Here is a 20,988-nt window from a genome sequence, read left to right on the forward strand (position 1 = left end):
CTCATGAAACATTCAGCTGCTGTGTGTGTGTGTGTGTGTGTGTGTGTGTGTGTGTGTGTGTGTGTGTGTGTGTGTGTGTGTGTGTGTGTGTGTGTGTGTGTGTGTGTGTGTGTGTGTGTGTGTGTGTGTGGACTGCCCCTTTAATCATCAGTGGACTCCATCTTGGCAGCTCGGTAATGAAGCTGCTGCGGAAAATGGAGGAAAGTTCAGCTTCCTCTGCCGACCACGAGAGACGGTTCCCCCCCTGACCATCCACGACACTGCCCTCACACAGCTGTCAGAGGGTGTGTGTCTGTGTGTGTCTGTGTGTGTCTGTGTGTGTGTGCGCCTGTTTCATGGTGTGAGCAGCAGATTTCGGCCTCCTTTCTCCCCTCAAAGGACCAACTTCAGCATAACATCAGAACCTGCTGAGAGCCTACAAACACACACACACACACACACACATACACACACATACTTTCTCTCTCCATCATACCTCAGCAGCGCTCTGCACACCCTCCTGTGGGAGTGTCAGCATGCTGCACTCTGATTGGCCGGCATCACACAAGCAGAGGATTTCTATTGGCTCAGGCTTCATTGCAGAGCAGAGGAGGCTGAGGTGTGTGTGTGTGTAAGTGTGTGTGTGTTTCCTGGTTTCCCAGGAGACAGGTATCTAAGTGAGGGGGCGTTCAGATGCACAGTTTGAAAGCTTGTTGTTCAGTTTGTCCTTCAGCTGTTAGAGACACTAATATTCCTCCTTTCCTCCTCTCTCTCTCTCTCTCTCTCTCTCTCTCTCCATCTCTCTCTTGTTCTTCCTCCTCTTGTGATAAATCTGGATGTGAAGCAACAGCTGAGGCTAACAAATATTAGCTCAGAGTGTGATCCCACATGGAAGCGTGTGTGTGTGTGTGTGTGTGTGTGTGTTGTGCTGCATATCAATTAGCTATCTATTATTCATGTTGACAATTTAGTGAATTAAACATCACACACACACACACACACACACACACACACACAGTTGTTGTTGTGTGTATTTAGACAGCAGTGACAGAGTGGTTGAAATTTGTATCTGTGAGGACCTGACACCATCTAACGGAGGAGGAGGGTAACCCTACACAATAAACCCTGAACCCTAAACCCTGAACCCTTAGCCCTGAACCCTTAGCCCTGAACCCTTAGCCCTGAACCCTAAACCCTTAGCCTTGATCCCTGACAGTTTAACACTTCCCCATAAGTGTCCATAGACACGAAAGGCTCTACAGATAAATGTTGTCTTTGATCTTAAAGACAGAATTCTAGAACTTTGTCTTTGATCTTAAAGACAGAATTCTAGAATGTTGTCTTTGATCCTAAAGACAGAATTCTAGAATGGCGTCTTTGATCTTATAGACAGAATTCTAGAATGTTGACTTTGATCTTAAAGACAGAATTCTAGAATGTTGACTTTGATCTTAAAGACAGAATTCTAGAATGTTGTCTTTGATCTTATAGACAGAATTCTAGAATGTCGTCTTTGATCTTATAGACAGAATTCTAGAATGTTGTCTTTGATCTTAAAGACAGAATTCTAGAATGTTGTCTTTGATCCTAAAGACAGAATTCTAGAATGTCGTCTTTGATCTTAAAGACAGAATTCTGAGAAAAAGGGGTGGGATGTATTAAAAAAAACAGTGACCTCAACTCTCTTCCATATTGAGGCCATGATTGACAGCTCCCCTGTGTGGACCAATGAGGCTCCAGCAGGGCTGTGTGCTCTTGATTATCAGAGTAGAGGAAACGTAACAAACACTAACTCAAGAGTCATTGAATGCACCATAACCGACAGCAGGTGAAAACATTCCCGCCCTCAGAGAGTCAGTCACAACTCAACCATCACACCACCACAGCTTCCTGCAGAGTCCTCAGGGATGTTCTTGGAGCTGCAGCGCTCTCTGCTGGACAGAAGCAGCTAATACAGGCCGTAGTTCACCCTGGGCAGAGAGCATGGAGACGTGAGCTCGGAGAGACTTCAGCAGGGACTGAGTCTGGTTCCAAGACTCTGAGGAGCAAAGAGACTCTGATAGCAGAGCGGAGTCTGTCCTCTGACAGAGGCTTCAACAGGTTGCAAGTGAATGAATGAATGGATGAATGAATGAATGGATGAATGGATGAAGCCTCCTTGTATAAGTCACAGCAGAAACAGCAGACAGGACCTTCGGCTCCCTCTCTCACCTCCTCTCCCCCGTAGCTCTTCTTCTGTTTGATCTTCTTCTTTCTTGTAGGTCTCAGACTTGCGTCGTGTCTCAGGGATTCCCTCTCCAAGCTCCTCCTCCTCACCGTGGGCCGTCTGGGATTTTTGGTGATCTAATTTTGTAGCTTATTGATCTGCTGAACGATCTAGAAGAGGTCAGAGTTCAGGTGTTCATCCTGCAGGCTCGGATCATTCACCTGGATTCAAACAAACACCTGGTTCATGCACTCAAACCCACACCTGTGTGATTCAGGGCTCCCCGTGTCCACCTTTCTACAGGACATGCTCTCTGAGCTCTGCTTGAATATTCATCTCAGCCAACAGCTCAGGTGAGCGAGGTGAACACCGTAAATGGTTCAATCCCAGCGATGAAAACAGAAACATGAAGTTTAACTTCCTTCAGTTTGTTTATTCTTTTATATATTTACACTCCTCTCCTCCAACACTGATCAGTGTCTGAGCTGCGTCTTCGTCACGTCCCACATCATTACAGGATGTTGCACCGTTCAGAGGGACACACTGAGCACGCTCAGTGACCACCTTCAACTGTAAACACAACATTTGTTCTTTATACACAAAGAAAGAAGAGAGAGGACAGAGACCCGCTAACTCATGACTCTGACATTACTGAATAACAGCTGATACAGATCATCATCATCATCATCATCATCATCATCATCATCATCAACATCAACATCATCAACATTTAATCTCAGGTGTGAGGCAGGTAGTTCAGGAAATCAGGAAAGTTTGAGACGAGGCGTCGCTCTCTAAAGGAAACCTGAGACAGCTAACGTTAGCATTCAACACCTGAGCTGGCTCATATTACCTCTGCAGTTCTACACAATATTAAATGTATGGCACGAAGTCCTAGCTAACGATGATGCTATCTGGCTAACGTAAAAGTTAGCCAGCAGGTGTGTGAAGTGTTTCCGTTAGCGATGGTCAAACAGGACAAACAGACTGACGTGATTTAAAGGAGAAATCAGACTCCTGTGTTCCTCTGAGACACGCCCACAGAGTTCCTCTGAGACACGCCCACAGAGTTCCTCTGAGACACGCCCACAGAGTTCCTCTGAGACACGCCCACAGAGTTCCTCTGAGACACGCCCACAGAGTTTCTCTGGCGTCCTGAGAACAGGAGCGTTAGCTTCAGGTTCAGCAGAACATCTCAAACAGGAACTGTTTCAGCAGAGTGTAATAAATGTGTCTCACGTTTGATCCTGTCCACGCTCACCTAGCTAGCCTCGTCTCTTTTGGCACAGTTTTTATTAATTGGACTTTTCTTGTTTTATTGACGCGCACACTTCACCTGAGGAAGAAGGCGTCCTCTGTCCGTCTGAATGAAGAGGTAATAAAGATGAAGCGTTAGTCGGCTAACTGAAAACAGACTGAGGTTTAAACTCACGGCGTGCTGTTTGTCCCTCTCAGCACACCGTAGTTTAGCTCTGCAGTGTCTTCCTGCTTCCTGCTGCTGTGATGGAAACAGACACGCTCAGAGTAACCTGCAGTCTGAGCGCACACCTTCAGGTGATCAGGTGTTCTCTGAATGTGTGACAGAGTTCTGCTCTCACATCATGAACTCAGTCAGAAGATCAGTTGATGTTCCAGCAACCTTTCAGGACTTAAAGGATATATATAAATATATATCCTTAAAGTCCTGAAAGGTGGTTATAGTTTGAACGTGATCTAAAGGGATCTACAGACGATGAAGGGGAGTATCCTCCTCTTCTTCTTTTAAAGGTGCAGTCAGCAGAAATCAACGGTGACCTGAGGAGCTGCAAACAGAAACAAACCAACCGTCTGACTGAGATCTGAAACACCAGGACTCTCCTGGTCCCTCTGCCCCCCCCCCCACGCATGCACAAGATAAATTCACAGTGAGACACTCAGAGGACTCCCGAGCCCGCTGAGCTCCGGTCTCCAGAGTCCATCCCAGTCCAGATGTTTGATCCAAACCATGACCTGAATCAGTCAGTCCACTCCTCAGGATCAGTGTGTTAAGGGCTGCAGGTGTGTGGAGGTGTGTGTACGTCTGTGTGTGGACGTTCAGTACCCCGAGGCGTTGGCAGGTGTGTGTAAGGTGAGTGTGTGGAGGTGAGTTCCTGATCCATGAGCCGAGAAGCTGTAAGCGGCGTACGACACGACCGAGCCGACCATCAGGCCTGACATGTAGGAGACCGTCATCGTGTTTCCTGAAGAGAGGGAGGGAGGGAGAGAGAGAGAGAGAGGAAGAAAGTGTTAAAGCTGCTCTACTCTTCCTGCTCTCTGATACTCTCCTGTGATTGGATGATTGGATGACCCCCTGCTCTCTGATACTCTCCTGTGATTGGATGATTGGATGACCCCCTGCTCTCTGATACTCTCCTGTGATTGGATGATTGGATGACCCCCTGCTCTCTGATACTCTCCTGTGATTGGATGATTGGATGATTGGAGGACTCACCTGCCAGCTCTCTCTGTTCGGGCGGCACTTTTCCAGCAGCCTGGATCATGGGGACGGATCCGAAGTATCCGTTGGTGACGCCCATGAGGAGGGAGAAGAGACAGGGCCAGGCGGGGTGGGACAGGGTGGGAGAGCTGGCCGGGTACACGCACATGACGAACAGAGGGATGAAGACCACCCGCAGGCAGGAGAAGAAGAGCAGGCGGCCTCCAGACCAATCATATGGCAGCGCGGCCAGGATCTGAGGAGCGAGCAGAGAGTTACTCTGAGGGACCGGTTTACTCTTTCACATCCTTACAGATCATCCTGCGTGACGCAGCACGTTGTGCAGCACGCCATCCCATCTGTGGTTATTTCATGTTTTATATATTTATATGGACTGCTGATGGATGACCTTTGACCTCAGAGCAGGCGTCTGAAAAAGAGAGAACCTGTATAGAGTATAGGATTGTTGTAGTGTGATGCAATTGTTTGCCACATGGGGGCAGCAAACCTCACAGCTATACAGCTGACTGTTTACACACAGTGTTCATGTCTTCCTCTGATCTCAACACTCTTCTCTGGGTCACATGATCGCACAGAACAGTATATTACAAAGTCTCATAAAGTTTAAATATTAAATATATAAAAAAAATAAAATATATTAAATATATCCAAGTGTATTAATTATATTCAATTTATTGATTATATTAAATATATTTAATATATATTCAAGTGTATTAAATATATTGAAAAATATCAAATATATTAAATATGTTAAATATATTCAAGTGTATTAAATATATTAAACATATTGAAAAATATTAAATATATTGAATATGTCAAATATATTAAAATGTATCTAATATATTTAGTATATTAAAATGTATTAAATATATTAAATATATTAAATATATTGAATATATTAAATATATTAAATATATTAGAATGTATTAAATATATTGAATATGTTTAAATGTATTAAATATATTGGATATATTAAATATATTGTACATGGTTAAATGTATTAAATCTCTTTGATATATTAAAATGTGTTAAATATATTGAATATATTAAAGTGTATTAACAGTATAATTGATGTAGTGATGCTTGCTGTCTGCACAGGTGAGTTGGTCCTCATGGACAGGTCCTGTAACTGTCTCCTCCCTCTTCTCCTTACCTATGGTCATGTTTCACAGGTAACATGCTGCTCACCTTGCCTACGAAGTCGGACATGTTGAATGTGGCCATGATGAGGATGGGGAACCACTCCCCCAACATGACGTTCCTTATCTCTGACTCCAGACCGGGGAACAGGCACAGAGTGATGCTGTAGGTCACAGCGATGGACAACATGTAGGTCCAGATCACACGGGACACCACGTACCGATGCAGGATCATATCTGAGAGACACACACACACACACACACACACACACACACACACACACACACACACACACACACACACACACACACACACAGGATGTTTGTGAACAATTTGAGCAGGTGGAACACGAGGAGCGCCCTCCTCTTCATGGTCAGAGGGGATGGAGCAGCGAGTACCTCGGACTCCAGGCCAGCTCTTCCTTATCTTGGCTTTAGGAGCATCAAATCTCACGTACGTCCCTCCTTCGATGTCCTCCACGCCTTCCTCTGCGGAGGGCGGCGCCGTTCCTCCGTTTCCCTGGAGACACACAGAAGAGGAAAGATCATTCAATCACTTGGCGACCATTTTCCTGAGACGTCTCAGATTAACGAGGGACTGAAAGTCAGCTGATGAAGAGACGCCGTGTTTCATCTGAAGCTGCAGAGACGAGGTGAGCTGTGTTCACTCAAACGTCCTCACAGCCTGCTGACACCTGTCTGCCCCCCCCCCCCCCACTCTGTTCACCTGTCTGTTCACCTGTCTGTTCACCTGTCTGTCCACCTGTCTGTCCACCTGTCTGTCCACCGGTCTGTCCACCTGTCTGTCCACCTGTCTGTACACCTGTCTGTATACCTGTCTGTCCACCTGTCTGTCCACCTGTCTGTCCACCTGTCTGTCCACCTGTCTGCTCACCTGTCTGTCCACCTGTCTGCTCACCTGTCTGTCCACCTGTCTGTCCACCTGTCTGTCCACCTGTCTGTCCACCTGTCTGTACACCTGTCTGTCCACCTGTCTGTCCACCTGTCTGTTCACCTGTCTGTACACCTGTCTGTCCACCTGTTCCCCTGAGTGTGACGTCCCTGCAGGTGTCTCTGTGGTTGTTGATCCTTCATGTTTAAAGAACTTTATTTGAAAACACGTTCATGAATCTCAAACATCATCAGACGCTGAATCAAGAAGCAGAGAGCCGACCTTCATCCTTCGGTCTTCATCATCCATAAAGACGTCAGCTCTGTACGACTGCAGGCTGACGTCATGATGTCAGAGACACACACACACTCACACACACACACACACACACACACGTCCATTAGCTGATTAGAGGACTGCGGGCAGCACTCTTCCTGATTATCTCATAATGTCGAGCGCTGCCTTGGTTTCCCTGACAACCAGAACAAAGAGCATCCTCAATCAGCCCCCAGCACACACACACACACACACACACACACACAGAGGAAGAGGAGGACACGCATCATCATTTCTTCATCTCACAGACGAAGAATTTACCCACAATGCATTGCACAACTGCTGACTTGAAGGACGTGATCAGCACTAAATGTAAACAAACAACAGTTTAAGGTAAACAAAGAAAAACTCTCTCTCCCTCTCTCCCCTCCTCTCCCTCCCTCTCTCCCCTCCTCTCCCTCCCTCTCTCCCTTCCTCTCCCTCCCTCTCTCCCCTCCTCTCCCTCCCTCTCTCCCCTCCTCTCCCTCTCTACCTCTCTCTCCCCCCCCCCCCCCCCCCCCCCGGCTCTCTGGTGGATCTGAGTCCCTCTAAGTGAATCTAAAATCGTCCTGCAGCTTAAATAAAAGATTTGAATTAACCTTCTCTCTCTGTTCCCGTCGTCACGCTCTCTCCTCACAGTCTCAGTCTGCTGGTTTAGTCTCAGTCTGCTGGATCAGTCTGCTGGTTTCGTCTCAGTCTGCTGGTTCAGTCTCAGTCTGCTGGTTCAGAGTGCTGGTTCAGTCTCAGTCTGCTGGTTCAGTCTCAGTCTCCTGGTTCAGTCTCCTGGTTCAGTCTCCTGGTTCAGTCTCAGTCTCTTGGTTCAGTCTGCTGGTTCAGTCTCAGTCTCCTGGTTCAGTCTCAGTCTGCTGGTTTAGTCTCAGTCTGCTGGTTCAGACTCCTGGTTCAGTCTCAGTCTGCTGGTTTAGTCTCAGTCTGCTGGTTCAGACTCCTGGTTCAGTCTCCTGGTTCAGTCTCCTGGTTCAGTCTCCTGGTTCAGTCTCAGTCTGCTGGTTTAGTCTCAGTCTCCTGGTTCAGTCTGCTGGTTCAGTCTCCTGGTTCAGTCTGCTGGTTCAGTCTCAGTCTGCTGGTTTAGTCTCAGTCTCCTGGTTCAGTCTGCTGGTTCAATCTCCTGGTTCAGTCTCAGTCTGCTGGTTTAGTCTCAGTCTTCTGGTTCAGTCTGCTGGTTCAGTCTGCTGGTTCAGCATCCTGGTTCACTCTCAGTCTCCTGGTTCAGTCTCCTGGTTCAGGGTGCTGTTTCAGGGTGCTGGTTCAGGGTGCTGGTTCAGTCTGCTAGTTTAGTCTCAGTATGCTGGTTCAGACTCCTGGTTCAGTCTCCTGGTTCAGTCTCCTGGTTCAGTCTCCTTGTTCAGTCTCAGTCTGCTGGTTTAGTCTCAGTCTGCTGGTTCAGTCTGCTGGTTCAATCTCCTGGTTCAGTCTCAGTCTCCTGGTTCAGTCTCCTGGTTCAGTCTGCTGGTTTAGTCTCAGTCTTCTGGTTCAGTCTGCTGGTTCAGCATCTTGGTTCAGTCTCAGTCTCCTGGTTCAGTCTCCTGGTTCAGTGTGCTGTTTCAGGGTGCTGGTTCAGGGTGCTGGTTCAGTCTGCTGGTTCAGTCTCCTGGTTCAGTCTACTGGTTCAGGGTGCTGGTTCAGTCTGCTGGTTCAGTCTCCTGGTTCAGTCTGCTGGTTCAGGGTGCTGGTTCAGTCTGCACACACACGCACACTAACTTACAAATCTTACTTCCTCTGCGGTGACATCATGGTGGACTCGGTATCCGGTCCCGTTGTCCCGGGGGTCGTGACCTTTGCCCTGACCTTTGCCCTGGGCATGGTTGGTGTAGTAGCGGACGAAGCGGGAGCGGCGGACGAGCAGGTGCAGCAGGAAGCAGAGCATCTCCATGCTGATGGAGACCAGGAAGAAGATGAGCGTGTTCCTCCGCTCGTCCGGGATCAGCAGCTTGGTGAAGATCCGAGACAGCGAGATGATGACCCCGGCTGTACCTGGGGGGGCGGAGAGACAGGTGAGCGCGCAGGAGGGGGAGGAGCTAAGACAGAGACGTGTATGAAGCCTCGGCGTACTTACTCTCCCCCGTCATCACGCCCTGAGTGTACCTCTTGGGCAGCATCCCCATGTAACCATAGAAACTGGACTGCTGCACTGTGAAAGGGATGAGGAGGAGGTCAGCACTTCATGTGTGTGTGGGTGTGTGTGTGTGTGTGTGTGTGTGTGTGTCAAATCAATAATAAATGAAGAGGAGAGAGAGAGAGAGAGAGAGAGAGAGAGAGAGAGAGAGCATCATTATCAGCAGTACCTGTACATCCAAAGGCCACCACTCCCACTGACACCAGGTTGATGATGTAAGCCTGCCTCGTCGTGAACTTCGCCAGCCAGACATCAAAAACACTGACGAAGACCAGCGGGCCCAGAGCGAAGATATAACCTATAGAGAGTGAGAGAGAGAGAGAGAGAGAGAGAGAGAGAGGGAGAGAGAGAGATAGAGAGAGAGAGAGAGGGGAAAAGCCTGATCCAGGTGTGATGTCTTGTCATGTATGAACAGGTTAGATCTCAGAGCTGGATCACTTTCTTCAGACTCTGCTGCTCTGACTCGATGACACTCTTTAAGGATGCTTCCTGGAGGATGCAGGAGGAGCTGCAGCTGCAGAGGGCGCTCTGTAGGAACCTTGCTCCTACGTGCTTTAACCGCCGGGCTCCATCATCACTCTGTCTCACTCCGTCTCTCTCTGTCTCACTCCATCATCACTCTGTCTCACTCCATCATCACTCTGTCTCACTCCGTCTCTCTCTGTCTCACTCCATCAGCACTCTGTCTCACTGTCTCACTCTGTCTCACTCTGTCACAGTATGTCTCACTCTCTCCCTCTGTGTCGGTCTGTCTCACTCTGTCTTGCTCTGTCTCATTCTGTCTCAGTATGTCTCACTCTGTCTCGTGTATCCCACTCTGTCACAGTATGTCTCACTCTGTCTCCCTCTGTCTCGGTCTGTTTCACTCTGTCTTGCTCTTTCACAGTATGTCTCACTCTGGCTCACTCTGTCTCACTCTGTCTCACTCTGTCTCGGTGTATCCCACTCTGGCTCACTCTGTCTCACTCTGTCTCGGTGTATCCCACTCTTTCACAGTATGTCTCACTCTGGCTCACTCTGTCTCACTCTGTCTCGGTGTATCCCACTCAGTCACAGTATGTCTCACTCTGTCACAGTATGTCTCACTCTGTCACAGTATGTCTCACTCTGTCACAGTATGTCTCACTCTGTCTAACCCTGCAGTAGCATTGAAACGTCTCTTCGATGAACACTTCTGAATCGCTGGTGTCAGGCTGCGTCTGTGAAAGCTTGTGTTCTCTCTGCCTGAACCGGCTCGCCTGTAGCAGGATTTTAAAGAGTCAGGATGTAAACAGACTCCCTCTGGTGGATAGACGGCTCCTGGCAAAGTTTGTTTGAAACATTTTATGGATGAAACTCTGGAGATTTACAGCAGAGTGTATTTCTCCTTCTCTGTGAACCAGCTTCACATTCTGGCTCTGTTTACTTTGCTCTGATAGGCCGCCGGGTTCCCAGCGGGTCATTAAGAGAGAAGCAGCAGCAGGAGTTCCCGTAGTGAGACTCCTCTCTGACTCACCCACTGTGATCCTGGTGTGCAGGCTGAGTCTCTCCACCAGCACGTTATTGAGGATGACGGCCAACAGAGCCACCAGGATGTACGTCAGACTCATGTCGAACACGATGGACGTCCCTGAAACACCAAAACAAGAACCATGACTCCTGAGTGACACCTGAACCCCGAAGCTCTGTTTGACTTCCTGCTCTCTCTGCAGGAGGATGGATCCAGCAGAACCCTGATCAGGTCCAACGTCAGTACGAGAGTCGGCCTCCTTTACTGCTGAAGACATGTCTGCACAGTTTACACACAACTCTGTGACTCAGCTGTTTTTAACTGATCAGCATCATCGTCTGTGTTAAAGATGGTCAACAAGACAGCTCCCCGAAAGTGAAGCCAAAACCCTTAGAGCTTAGGGCTCCATGTTAGCAGACAGGAGGGGCAGGAGAACACTCGTACCTTCAAACTTGTGGTGCAGGTAGTCCACGTCGGTGATGAAGCTGTTGTAGGGGAGCAGGAAGCCCACTCCAGCCAGCAGCATGGCAAAGTAGATCCCATGGTAGCGGTCATCAGGGATCGGCTCCTCGGAGTCTGAGCAAGAGGGAGAATAAAAACATCAGCATGAGGTCTGCAGCCTTCAGGTCTACCTGAAGCTGATCCAGAATGAGGCAGCAGAGACCGCCTCCCTGATTGAGGACATGCTGGTCCCACAGTTTCTGCAGAATACTGGACTTCTGTCCCTTCAGCTGATTTAGTTCCAAGTTTTCTTATAAGTGTTAAATGTTTCTAATCCGGTCTAATCCGTGAGCTGCGGCTCGGCTGATTCATGCAATTACATTTTCAGCTGACGACAGAGGAAGAAACAGGAAGTCAAGACTTTGCATTCACTCTGATGTGTTGTTATTGTTTCAGTGTGTTTCTTTGAGTTTGCTGATTCAGCTCTTTAATAAATCAGCTTTCTGAGAGTGTTAGTGATGACCGAGCTCTGCAGCTGCTCTGTGTGTGTGGAGTAAACACAGGAGACAGCGTGATTAGCATGAGATGTCATCACGTCTGCACAGACAGGAGGAAGGAGAAGCGCCTGCAGGGGCTCAGAGCTCATTAACAGACCTTTGATGAAGGAGCCGGAGCTGGACCGCCCGCTGTGGTGAGTCTGACATTATGTCCTGGACTTCATTCAGAGGACTGATGAAGATCAGTAAAAACAGGCCTTCTTAAAGAGGTCTGACGTATCTCTCCTGCTTAGTCATAAACTGAAGTGTCAGATGGAGGGAGGAGAGAGGACCGCCGCAGAGGAAGAGACTGGAGGAAGAGAGGGGGCGGGATCTGTTGATCTAGGACACTTGCTGTGTGTCCTTGGTCACTTGTGACCTAATTAATATGGCCTCAGTGCAACCAGGCAACACATCAGTCCCTGCTGTTACTCTCTGTCTGTCACACTTCCTCTGATTCATCCCTCTCTCCTTCAGCAGGACTTCTTTAAACATGAACATCACAAAACTCAAACATGGCTTCTTTAAATCCCAGTGTGTCCTCTCCGAGTGTCCTCTCAGTGTGTCCTCTCAGTGTGTCCTCTCAGTGTGTCCTCTCAGTGTGTCCTCTCAGTGTGTCCTCTCAGTGTGTCCTCTCAGTGTGTCCTCTCAATGTGTCCTCTCAGAGTGTCCTCTCAGAGTGTCCTCTCAGAGTGTCCTCTCAGAGTGTCCTCTCAGTGTTTCCTATTAGTGTGTCCTCTCAGTGTTTCCTCTCAGTGTGTCCTCTCAGAGTGTCCTCTCAGTGTGTCCTCTCAGTGTGTCCTCTCAGTGTGTCCTCTCAGTGTTTCCTCTCAGAGTGTCCTCTCAGTGTTTCCTCTCAGAGTGTCCTCTCAGTGTTTCCTCTCAGAGTGTCCTCTCAGTGTTTCCTCTCAGTGTGTCCTCTCAGTGTTTCCTCTCAGAGTGTCCTCTCAGTGTTTCCTCTCAGAGTGTCCTCTCAGTGTTTCCTCTCAGAGTGTCCTCTCAGTGTTTCCTCTCAGTGTGTCCTCTCAGTGTGTCCTCTCAGTGTTTCCTCTCAGTGTTTCCTCTCAGAGTGTCCCCTCAGTGTGTCCTCTCAGAGTGTCCTCTCAGTGTTTCCTCTCAGAGTGTCCTCTCAGAGTGTCCTCTCAGTGTGTCCTCTCAGTGTGTCCTCTCAGTGTGTCCTCTCAGTGTTTCCTCTCAGTGTGTCCTCTCAGTGTTTCCTCTCAGAGTGTCCTCTCAGAGTGTCCTCTCAGTGTTTCCTCTCAGAGTGTCCTCTCAGTGTGTCCTCTCAGTGTTTCCTCTCAGTGTTTCCTCTCAGTGTGTCCTCTCAGAGTGTCCTCTCAGTGTTTCCTCTCAGAGTGTCCTCTCAGTGTGTCCTGAATACGGCGTGTTACGGTGCAGGTTTGATGCAGAGGTGTAGAATGATTGTTCATAAAGTCTTCAGATATGATCAGAGTCTGATCAGTTCTTCCACCTGTTAAACTTAATCTGAAGATCAGGTGAGCTGTGAGGGTTCGTCTCTCTCAGTGTTTGGACAAAAAGATGAGGATGGAGGATACTCATGGACTCTCTACTTCCTCTCTTTCATCCTCGTTCTTTGTGTATCTATTTATAACACACACACACACTCACACACACACACACACACACACACACACACACACACACAGACACAGACACACACAGGTAGTGAGAATAGAACCTGTCTCACCGGTCTCGGACAGAGCCAGCACTCCTCTCTCCGGGGCGTCCTTACTGATGTCCTCCTCCTCCAGCTGGTATGAGTCGAAGCTGTAGCTCTGCACCACGCCGCTCTCTCTCGCCTCCCTCCAGCTCTCCCTCCCTGCATCCCTCCATCCTGCTCGTCCCGGGTCCCTCCACACGATCTTCTCCTCGGGCGTCTGGACCGGTGTTGGCCTGCGGCGCTCAGCTCCCACTGAGCTCATCTCAGGTCCTCGATTACACACACTCACACACACACACACACAAACACAGACAAACACCCCTATACACAATACAAACTACACACCCAGGGGATTGTGCATGTTAAACACAATCACTGCGTCACGCCCCGAGGAGAGGGCCGAGGATCTGCAGGGACAAACACAGACAGACACAAAATTAAAATGTATGAGAGGAGAGAGAGAGGGACAGAGAGAGGGAGAGAGAGAGGGAGAGAGAGAGAGGGAGGGAGAGAGAGACAAAGAGACAGAGAGAAAGCTAAAAAGCTGTCACTGCTTCACTGACGGTGACAGGAGACAAGGTTAGACTCCCCAGGGAAATGTAGATATCTGTAAGTGTATCTGTGGGTGTGTGTGTGTGTGTGTGTGTGTGTGTGTGTGTGTGTGTGTGTGTGTGTGTGTGTGTGTGTGTGTGTGTGTGTGGCATATTAAATGTGGGAAATTGACAAAGGATGCTCGACTGGGTGACTGACAAGGTGAGAGAATGCAGCTCTGCATTTAATGAACAGAATCTGTTTTATTGAGCTGCAGGAGAGAAATCCTCCTCAGAGCGTCTGAAACAGAGCTGTTACTCTACAGATATAACACCAACACACCTGGAGGGACACCTGATGAGACACTCAGGCAGCCCTGCATTAAACACAGACATGACTCTGTAGTGGAGGTCACTGCATTAAATACAGACATGACTCTGTAGTGGAAGTCACTGCATTAAAAACAGACAGGACTCTGTAATGGAAGTCACTGCATTAAACACAGACATGACTCTGTAGTGGAAGTCACTGCATTAAAAACAGACATGACTCTGTAGTGGAAGTCACTGCATTAAAAACAGACATGACTCTGTAGTGGAAGTCACTGCATTAAACACAGACATGACTCTGTAGTGGAAGTCACTGCATTCAAAACAGACATGACTCTGTAGTGGAAGTCACTGCATTAGAAACAGACAGGACTCTGTAGTGGAAGTCACTGCATTAGAAACAGACATGACTCTGTAGTGGAAGTCACTGCATTAAACACAGACATGACTCTGTAGTGGAAGTCACTGCATTAAACACAGACATGACTCTGTAGTGGAAGTCACTGCATTAAAAACAGACATGACTCTGTAGTGGAAGTCACTGCATTAGAAACAGACGTGACTCTGTAGTGGAAGTCACTGCAGACATGACTCTGTAGTGGAAGTCACTGCATTAAAAACAGACATTACTCTGTAGTGGAGGTCACTGCATTAAAAACAGACATGACTCTGTAGTGGAAGTCACTGCATTAAACACAGACATGACTCTGTAGTGGAAGTCACTGCATTAAAAACAGACATGACTCTGTAGTGGAATTCACTGCTTTAAAAACAGACATGACTCTGTAGTGGAAGTCACTGCATTAAAGACAGACATGACTCTGTAGTGGAAGTCACTGCATTAAAAACAGACATGACTGTAGTGGAAGTCACTGCATTAAAGACAGACATGACTCTGTAGTGGAAGTCACTGCATTAAAAACAGACATGACTCTGTAGTGGAAGTCAGTGCTTTAAAAACAGACATGACTCTGTAGTGGAAGTCACTGCATTAAAAACAGACATGACTCTGTAGTGGAAGTCACTGCATTAAAAACACACATGACTCTGTAGTGGAATTCACTGCTTTAAAAACAGACATGACTCTGTAGTGGAAGTCACTGCATTAAAAACAGACATGACTCTGTAGTGGAAGTCACTGCATTAAACACAGACATGACTCTGTAGTGGAAGTCACTGCATTAAAAACAGACATGACTCTGTAGTGGAAGTCACTGCATTAAAAACAGACAGGACTCTGTAGTGGAAGTCACTGCATTAAACACAGACATGACTCTGTAGTGGAAGTCACTGCATTAAACACAGACATGACTCTGTAGTGGAAGTCACTGCATTAAAAACAGACAGGACTCTGTAGTGGAAGTCACTGCATTAAAAACAGACATGACTCTGTAGTGGAAGTCACTGCATTAAAAACAGACAGGACTCTGTAGTGGAAGTCACTGCATGGGATCATATCACTTCCAAAAAACATTGTTTGTGAACACAGTCACACACATCCACAAACGCAGGTTCAGACTGAACCCTGAAAAGAGGAACCCAGATATAAACCTGATCCAGAACCGCAGAGACAAACAGAACTTGATGTAAACTGGTACATTTGTTTTTATGGTCTTTAAACAGAGTCAATATTTTTTGTAGATCAAGTTTTATTTGCTGCTGACGGACTAAATGTGAAGTTTCATGATGTGACTTCATTGCTGTGTTAAACATGATTAAAGGTGTACTGACATCAAACAATGCCCCCCTGTTTCAGGGTAAACACACCTCTGTGCTCACAGCAGCTGCTTCAGTAACTGGCCTCTTTAAAGGGGACTCCTATTGTTACAGGCTAGATCAATATAAAGGAGTATTGACACTGTGAATACAAACACACGGAGCACAGTGTGTCCACCTGCAGAGGGCTGACACTGAGGGGGTGTGGGGAGGTTACACAATCCAGTTTAGCCACAAACATCCACCTGATCTGAGCACCGAGCAGCTCGTCCTCTCAGGTAAAGCTTCAGTGATGTTAAAACATCAGGAAGTCTGCAGACACCAGTCCTCCCAGACAAACTGCTAACTACAGACAATAGACTAGCATCACTAGCTTCAACACCAGCTAACATTCAGTCAAGCTAGCAGTTGATGCTAACAACAGTTAAACTTCATGTTAGTTTGTCTCTTCACTGTTTCTCATTCTGGAGGAGGAATCTTTCATCTCTGTGTGTCTGTACCCCGAAGATCCTCATCCTGTGACAGAGTCTGAGCTCCATCAGGCTGCCTGAGGAGGAGGAGGACACCTGAGAGACCTGAGAGACCTGAGGAGGACACCTTAGAGACCCAAGACAAGAGACCTGAGACACCTGAGAGACCTGAAGAGGACACCTTAGAGACCCAAGACAAGAGACCTGAGACACCTGAGAGACCTGAGGAGGACACCTTAGAGACCCAAGACAAGAGACCTGAGACACCTGAGAGACCTGAGAGAACTTCAGACTCTCAGGCCTTCAGACATTCAGACATTCAGACCCTCAGGCCTTCAGACTCCCAGGCCGTCAGACCTTCAGGCCTTCAGGCATTCAGACCTTCAGGCCATCAGACCTTCAGACCTTCAGACCTGAGACCTTCAGACCTTCAGACCTGAGACCTTCAGTCCTTCAGACCTCCAAACCTTCAGACCTTCGGACATTCAGACCTTCAGACCTTCAGACCTGAGACCTTCAGACCTTCAGACCTGAGACCTTCAGACCTTCAGACCTGAGACCTTCAGTCCTTCAGACCTTCAAACCTTCAGACCTTCGGACATTCAGACCTTCAGACCCCCCTCTTTTCGAGTTTATAATCTGATGTCTCAGTAAAGTCTAGGATGTTACCCTCTCCCTGGCTCAGGTGAGCACTGAAGGTAGTTTTAAACCTGGACCCCCCCTGCAGAGGTTCCGTCCCCGGCCTGCAGGGGGCGCTCTCCGCCCTGCTCATTGTCTCTCAGGCTTGAACGTAGTCTTAATTGATCTGCAGTCTTAAGAGTCTCTTTAATAAACATCACAAAGAGAGAAACAAACCGAACAGGAATCACTGAGAACAGATCCGGATCAATAACCTCACGTGTCCCTCAGTCACGCGCGCGTTAGAATAAAAATCCTAATAATGATAAAAGGAGCGAAGCAGAGGATCCGTTTCTTTCTCCCAAACGATACCGGTCCCGGTTCAGTCCCCGAGGTTCAGGTGTAACAGCGTGTCTGTTTTCCGGTTCTCCCCTCGAGACAAAAACGAACAACAACAGGTCCTTACCGCCCCCCCCTACCTGCGTGATCCGGATCCAGATTATTCCCCCGGTCCGTCAAACACAGCACAGAGCGGGTCTCCCTCACCTCGGTGCTGGTCGTGGTCTCTGTTGTCCGGGTTTTGTCCTCATCAGATCCGGGTCCGTCAGACTGAAGGGATGCAGGTCCGTCCTCCGCGCGCTCCTCATGCAACAGCATCAGCAGAGAGAGAGAGGAGGGGAGAGAGACAGGAGGGGGAGAGAGAGAGGAGGGGAGAGAGACAGGAGGGGGGGAGAGAGAGAGGATGGGAGAGAGACAGGAGGGGGAGAGAGAGAGAGGAGGGGAGAGAGACAGGAGGGGAGGAGGAGGAGGGGAGAGGATGGGAGAGAGAGAGAGGAGGGGGGAGAGACAGGAGGGGAGGAGGAGGAGGGGAGAGGATGGGAGAGAGTAGGGAGAGAGAGGGAGGAGGGACAGAGAGAGAGGAGGAGAGGATGGGAGAGAGTAGGGAGAGAGAGACAGGAGGGGAGGAGGAGGAGGGGAGAGGATGTGAGGGAGAGACAGGAGGGGGAGAGAGAGAGAGGAGAGAGGAGGGACAGAGAGAGAGTAGGAGAGGAGGAGGAGGAGGGGAGAAGATGGGAGGAGGGAGAGGGAGAAAGAAGAGGGGAGGAGGTAGAGAGGAGGAGAGGATGGGAGAAGAGGGAGAGAGGGGGGGAGGAGGAGGAGGGGAGGAGAGAGAGAGGAGGAGGGAATGGGAGAGAGAGGGGGGGGGGAGAGAGAGAGGATGGAGGAGGAGTAGGGGAGCAGAGAGGGAGAGGGGGGAGGAGAGAGAGAGGAGGAGAGAGGGCTCAGAATGATTACGATTCAAGAGACGAAACAATCACCTGGTCTCTGTGAGCTCAGACTGAACCTGCCCCCCCTCTGAGTTCAGACTGTGTAAAACCACATGCAGGTCTCTGGACCCCAAGACCAGCAAACAGACTTAAGAGTCAGGGTCAACATAAACCTGAATCTTCCCTCACAGACAGTCCAAACGAAGTCAGGTTATTCTGTGTGTGTGTGTGTGTGTGTGTGTGTGTGTGTGTGTGTGTGTGTGTGTGTGTGTGTGTGTGTGTATGTGTGTGTGCGCTGCCAAGAGTTCAGATAAGAAATCAGTGAATAACAATAATAAAGAGAGACGTCTGACTGACACACACACACACACACACACACACACACACACACACACACACACACACACACACACACACACCTGTCTGTGACTGACAGTCTGATCAGCAGATTGCTGTGTTCCTGGCAGCAGCAGCTCCATCCTCATGCGTCCCCCCCCTCTGCTGCCGTGGAGGGAAGAGCCAGATGGGGATCAGCTGACTGTTGTAACAGCCTCTGTGAGGAGCAGCAGGTGAGCTAACCTTTAGCTCAACATCACAGACCTCATCAGAGATCAGCAGAGATCCATCCCCACACTGGACCCGGTCTGGGTCGGGGATGTGGATCCTGAACCAGCACAAAGACTTCTGAACATCCTGCTCATCCTCACAAAGGCTACCAGGCAGAAAGGTTCATGTGTGTGAGGACGCTCAGGATTCAAACAACCTGTGACCCTGAATAAAGGAGACCTCCCATCCTGTAGGGACAAAGGTCTGCAGGTCTGAATCGAGCCCAGGTCCAAGGACTGTATCCTCTGATTACACCTCTCACCTCTCTCTCTCTGTGTTAGTATTGAGCTGCCAAATCGCTGACTTCCTGTCTGTCTTTCTACCTACTGCTCTGCAATTGGCTGCATGCCAGCCTCTCTCCCTCCCTCTCTCTCCCTCCCTCTCTCTCCCCCCCTCTCTCCCTCCCATGCTGCTGTCTTTTAAGGCCTGCAGCTCTTCCTCCATGCTGCGTGTTGAATAGTAATGTTTGTTCATCTTGTTTTATCCTACAGCTATCCATCCAGGTCTTGATTTTTGGTGTGTGTGTGTGTGTGGTGTGTGACTGTGACTGTGACTGTGTGTGTTTGCATCTCTCGTCCGTCCCTTAAAGATGCTGAGCCTCCACAGAGTCTATATTTAGCTGCTGGATCGGTCAGTGACGGCTCCTCACGGCGCCATGACTTTGCATACTGATGACAGCAGCGCCCATACACACCTCCACTCACCTCCGGAGAGGAGGATCAGTTAATGAAGAGAGAGAACGAGAGGAAAGGAAATAAGATCAGAGAGAGGGAGAGAGGGTTTGAGGGTTGGAGGGATGGAGGGATGGAGGGATGGAGGGATGGAGGGATGGAGGGATGGGGTCTTAATCCTTTCACATGGTTAAAAGAAGACATGAAAGAGGGAGAGAACAGAGACCAAGAGGAAGAGAAGAGGGTAAAGATTTGTCAGCAGGTGAGCAGGAAGAGATGAAAGGAAGGAGACAGGTGTACAAACAGAGGGAGAGAGAGGGAGGAGGAGAGGGGGAAACAGCACTGAAGAGAAAGAGAGGATACATGAGTTCCTGTGAAAAGCAAACTCACACCTGATGCTCTGTAGTGGAAGTCACTGCATTAAACACAGACATGACTCTGTAGTGGAAGTCACTGCATTAAACACAGACATGACTCTGTAGTGGAAGTCACTGCATTAAACACAGACATGACTCTGTAGTGGAAGTCACTGCATTAAACACAGACATGACTCTGTAGTGGAAGTCACTGCATTAAACACAGACATGACTCTGTAGTGGAAGTCACTGCATTAAACACAGACATGACTTTGTAGTGGAAGTCACTGCATTAAACACAGACATGACTCTGTAGTGGAAGTCACTGCATGGATCTGTGCCGGTTTAAGATGGACTGAGGGGAAGTGGAAACTGTCCTGTGGTCTGATGAATCAAAACATTCTTTTTGGAAATCCTGGACGCTGTGTCCTCCGCTCTAAAGAGGAGAGGGACCCACCCAGCTTATTATCAGCTCACAGTTCAAAGCCAGCGTCCCTGATGGTATGGGGATCATAAGAGTCCATGGCATGGGGAGCTTCCACATCTGTGAAGGCTCCATTAATGCTGAACAATATCTACAGGTTTAGGAGCAACACATGCTGCCATCCAGACAATGATGTCTTCAGGAAGACCTTACAGATTTCAGCAAAACCACATTCTGCACGGATTACAGCAGCATGGCTCTGTAGTAGAAGAGTCCAGGTGCTGGACTGGCCCGCCTGGAGTCCAGACTCATCCCCCTTTGAAAACATTTGGAACATCTCTGAAGTACAGATCCAAACCACTGTCACACACTCTGTCTCTTTGCCTGTGCCTATGAGTGCGTGTGTGTGTGTGCGTGTGTGTGTGTGTGTGTGTGTGTGTGTGTGTGTGTGTGTCTTTGTCTTTGTCTTTGTCTTTGTCTTTGTGTTTGTGTGCTTGGACTCCTCAAGCCTGCAATGCTTTGTTAAACACACACTGTACACTCACACACTTCTTAAACAAATCCCTGATCTGAGACTCGACACTGAAAAACAAAGCTCAGAGAGGGGTGAACGACTCCTCCCCCTATCTATCTATCTATCTATCTATCTATCTATCTATCTATCTATCTATCTATCTATCTATCTATCTATCTATCTATCTATCTATC

General features: G+C 48.5%; 2 protein-coding genes across 5 annotated transcripts in view; both read right to left on the reverse strand.

The window, feature by feature from the left end:
• Positions 1–2,600: 2,600 nt before the first annotated feature.
• slc29a4 (solute carrier family 29 member 4) lies at positions 2,601–17,647 on the reverse strand. 4 transcript variants are annotated; one of them, XM_034711159.1, is made up of 11 exons: positions 17,502–17,647; positions 13,319–13,698; positions 11,078–11,209; positions 10,640–10,753; positions 9,314–9,442; positions 9,085–9,159; positions 8,734–9,002; positions 6,200–6,320; positions 5,850–6,037; positions 4,656–4,896; positions 2,601–4,404 (listed from the first exon to the last, which is right to left on the reverse strand). In XM_034711159.1, exons 2-11 carry the CDS (start codon positions 13,551–13,553, stop codon positions 4,259–4,261), a joined length of 1,650 nt encoding a protein of 549 aa, XP_034567050.1. In that variant the 5' UTR covers positions 13,554–13,698; positions 17,502–17,647; the 3' UTR covers positions 2,601–4,258. The 4 variants fall into 4 exon arrangements, with proteins under 4 accessions (XP_034567050.1, XP_034567051.1, XP_034567052.1 ...); XM_034711160.1 differs by having other exon boundaries at positions 2,606–4,404; positions 17,435–17,647; XM_034711161.1 differs by having other exon boundaries at positions 2,613–4,404; positions 8,743–9,002; positions 17,435–17,647.
• Positions 17,648–18,664: 1,017 nt separating this feature from the next.
• tcf20 (transcription factor 20) overlaps positions 18,665–20,988 on the reverse strand; it is a 41,305-nt gene continuing 38,981 nt past the window's right edge. Inside the window, 1 exon segment of the mRNA XM_034711422.1 lies at positions 18,665–18,887. Coding sequence (XP_034567313.1) covers positions 18,665–18,887 — 223 coding nt within the window.

Source organism: Notolabrus celidotus, chromosome 20, assembly GCF_009762535.1.
Source record: "Notolabrus celidotus isolate fNotCel1 chromosome 20, fNotCel1.pri, whole genome shotgun sequence".
Lineage (NCBI taxonomy): Eukaryota > Metazoa > Chordata > Actinopteri > Labriformes > Labridae > Notolabrus > Notolabrus celidotus.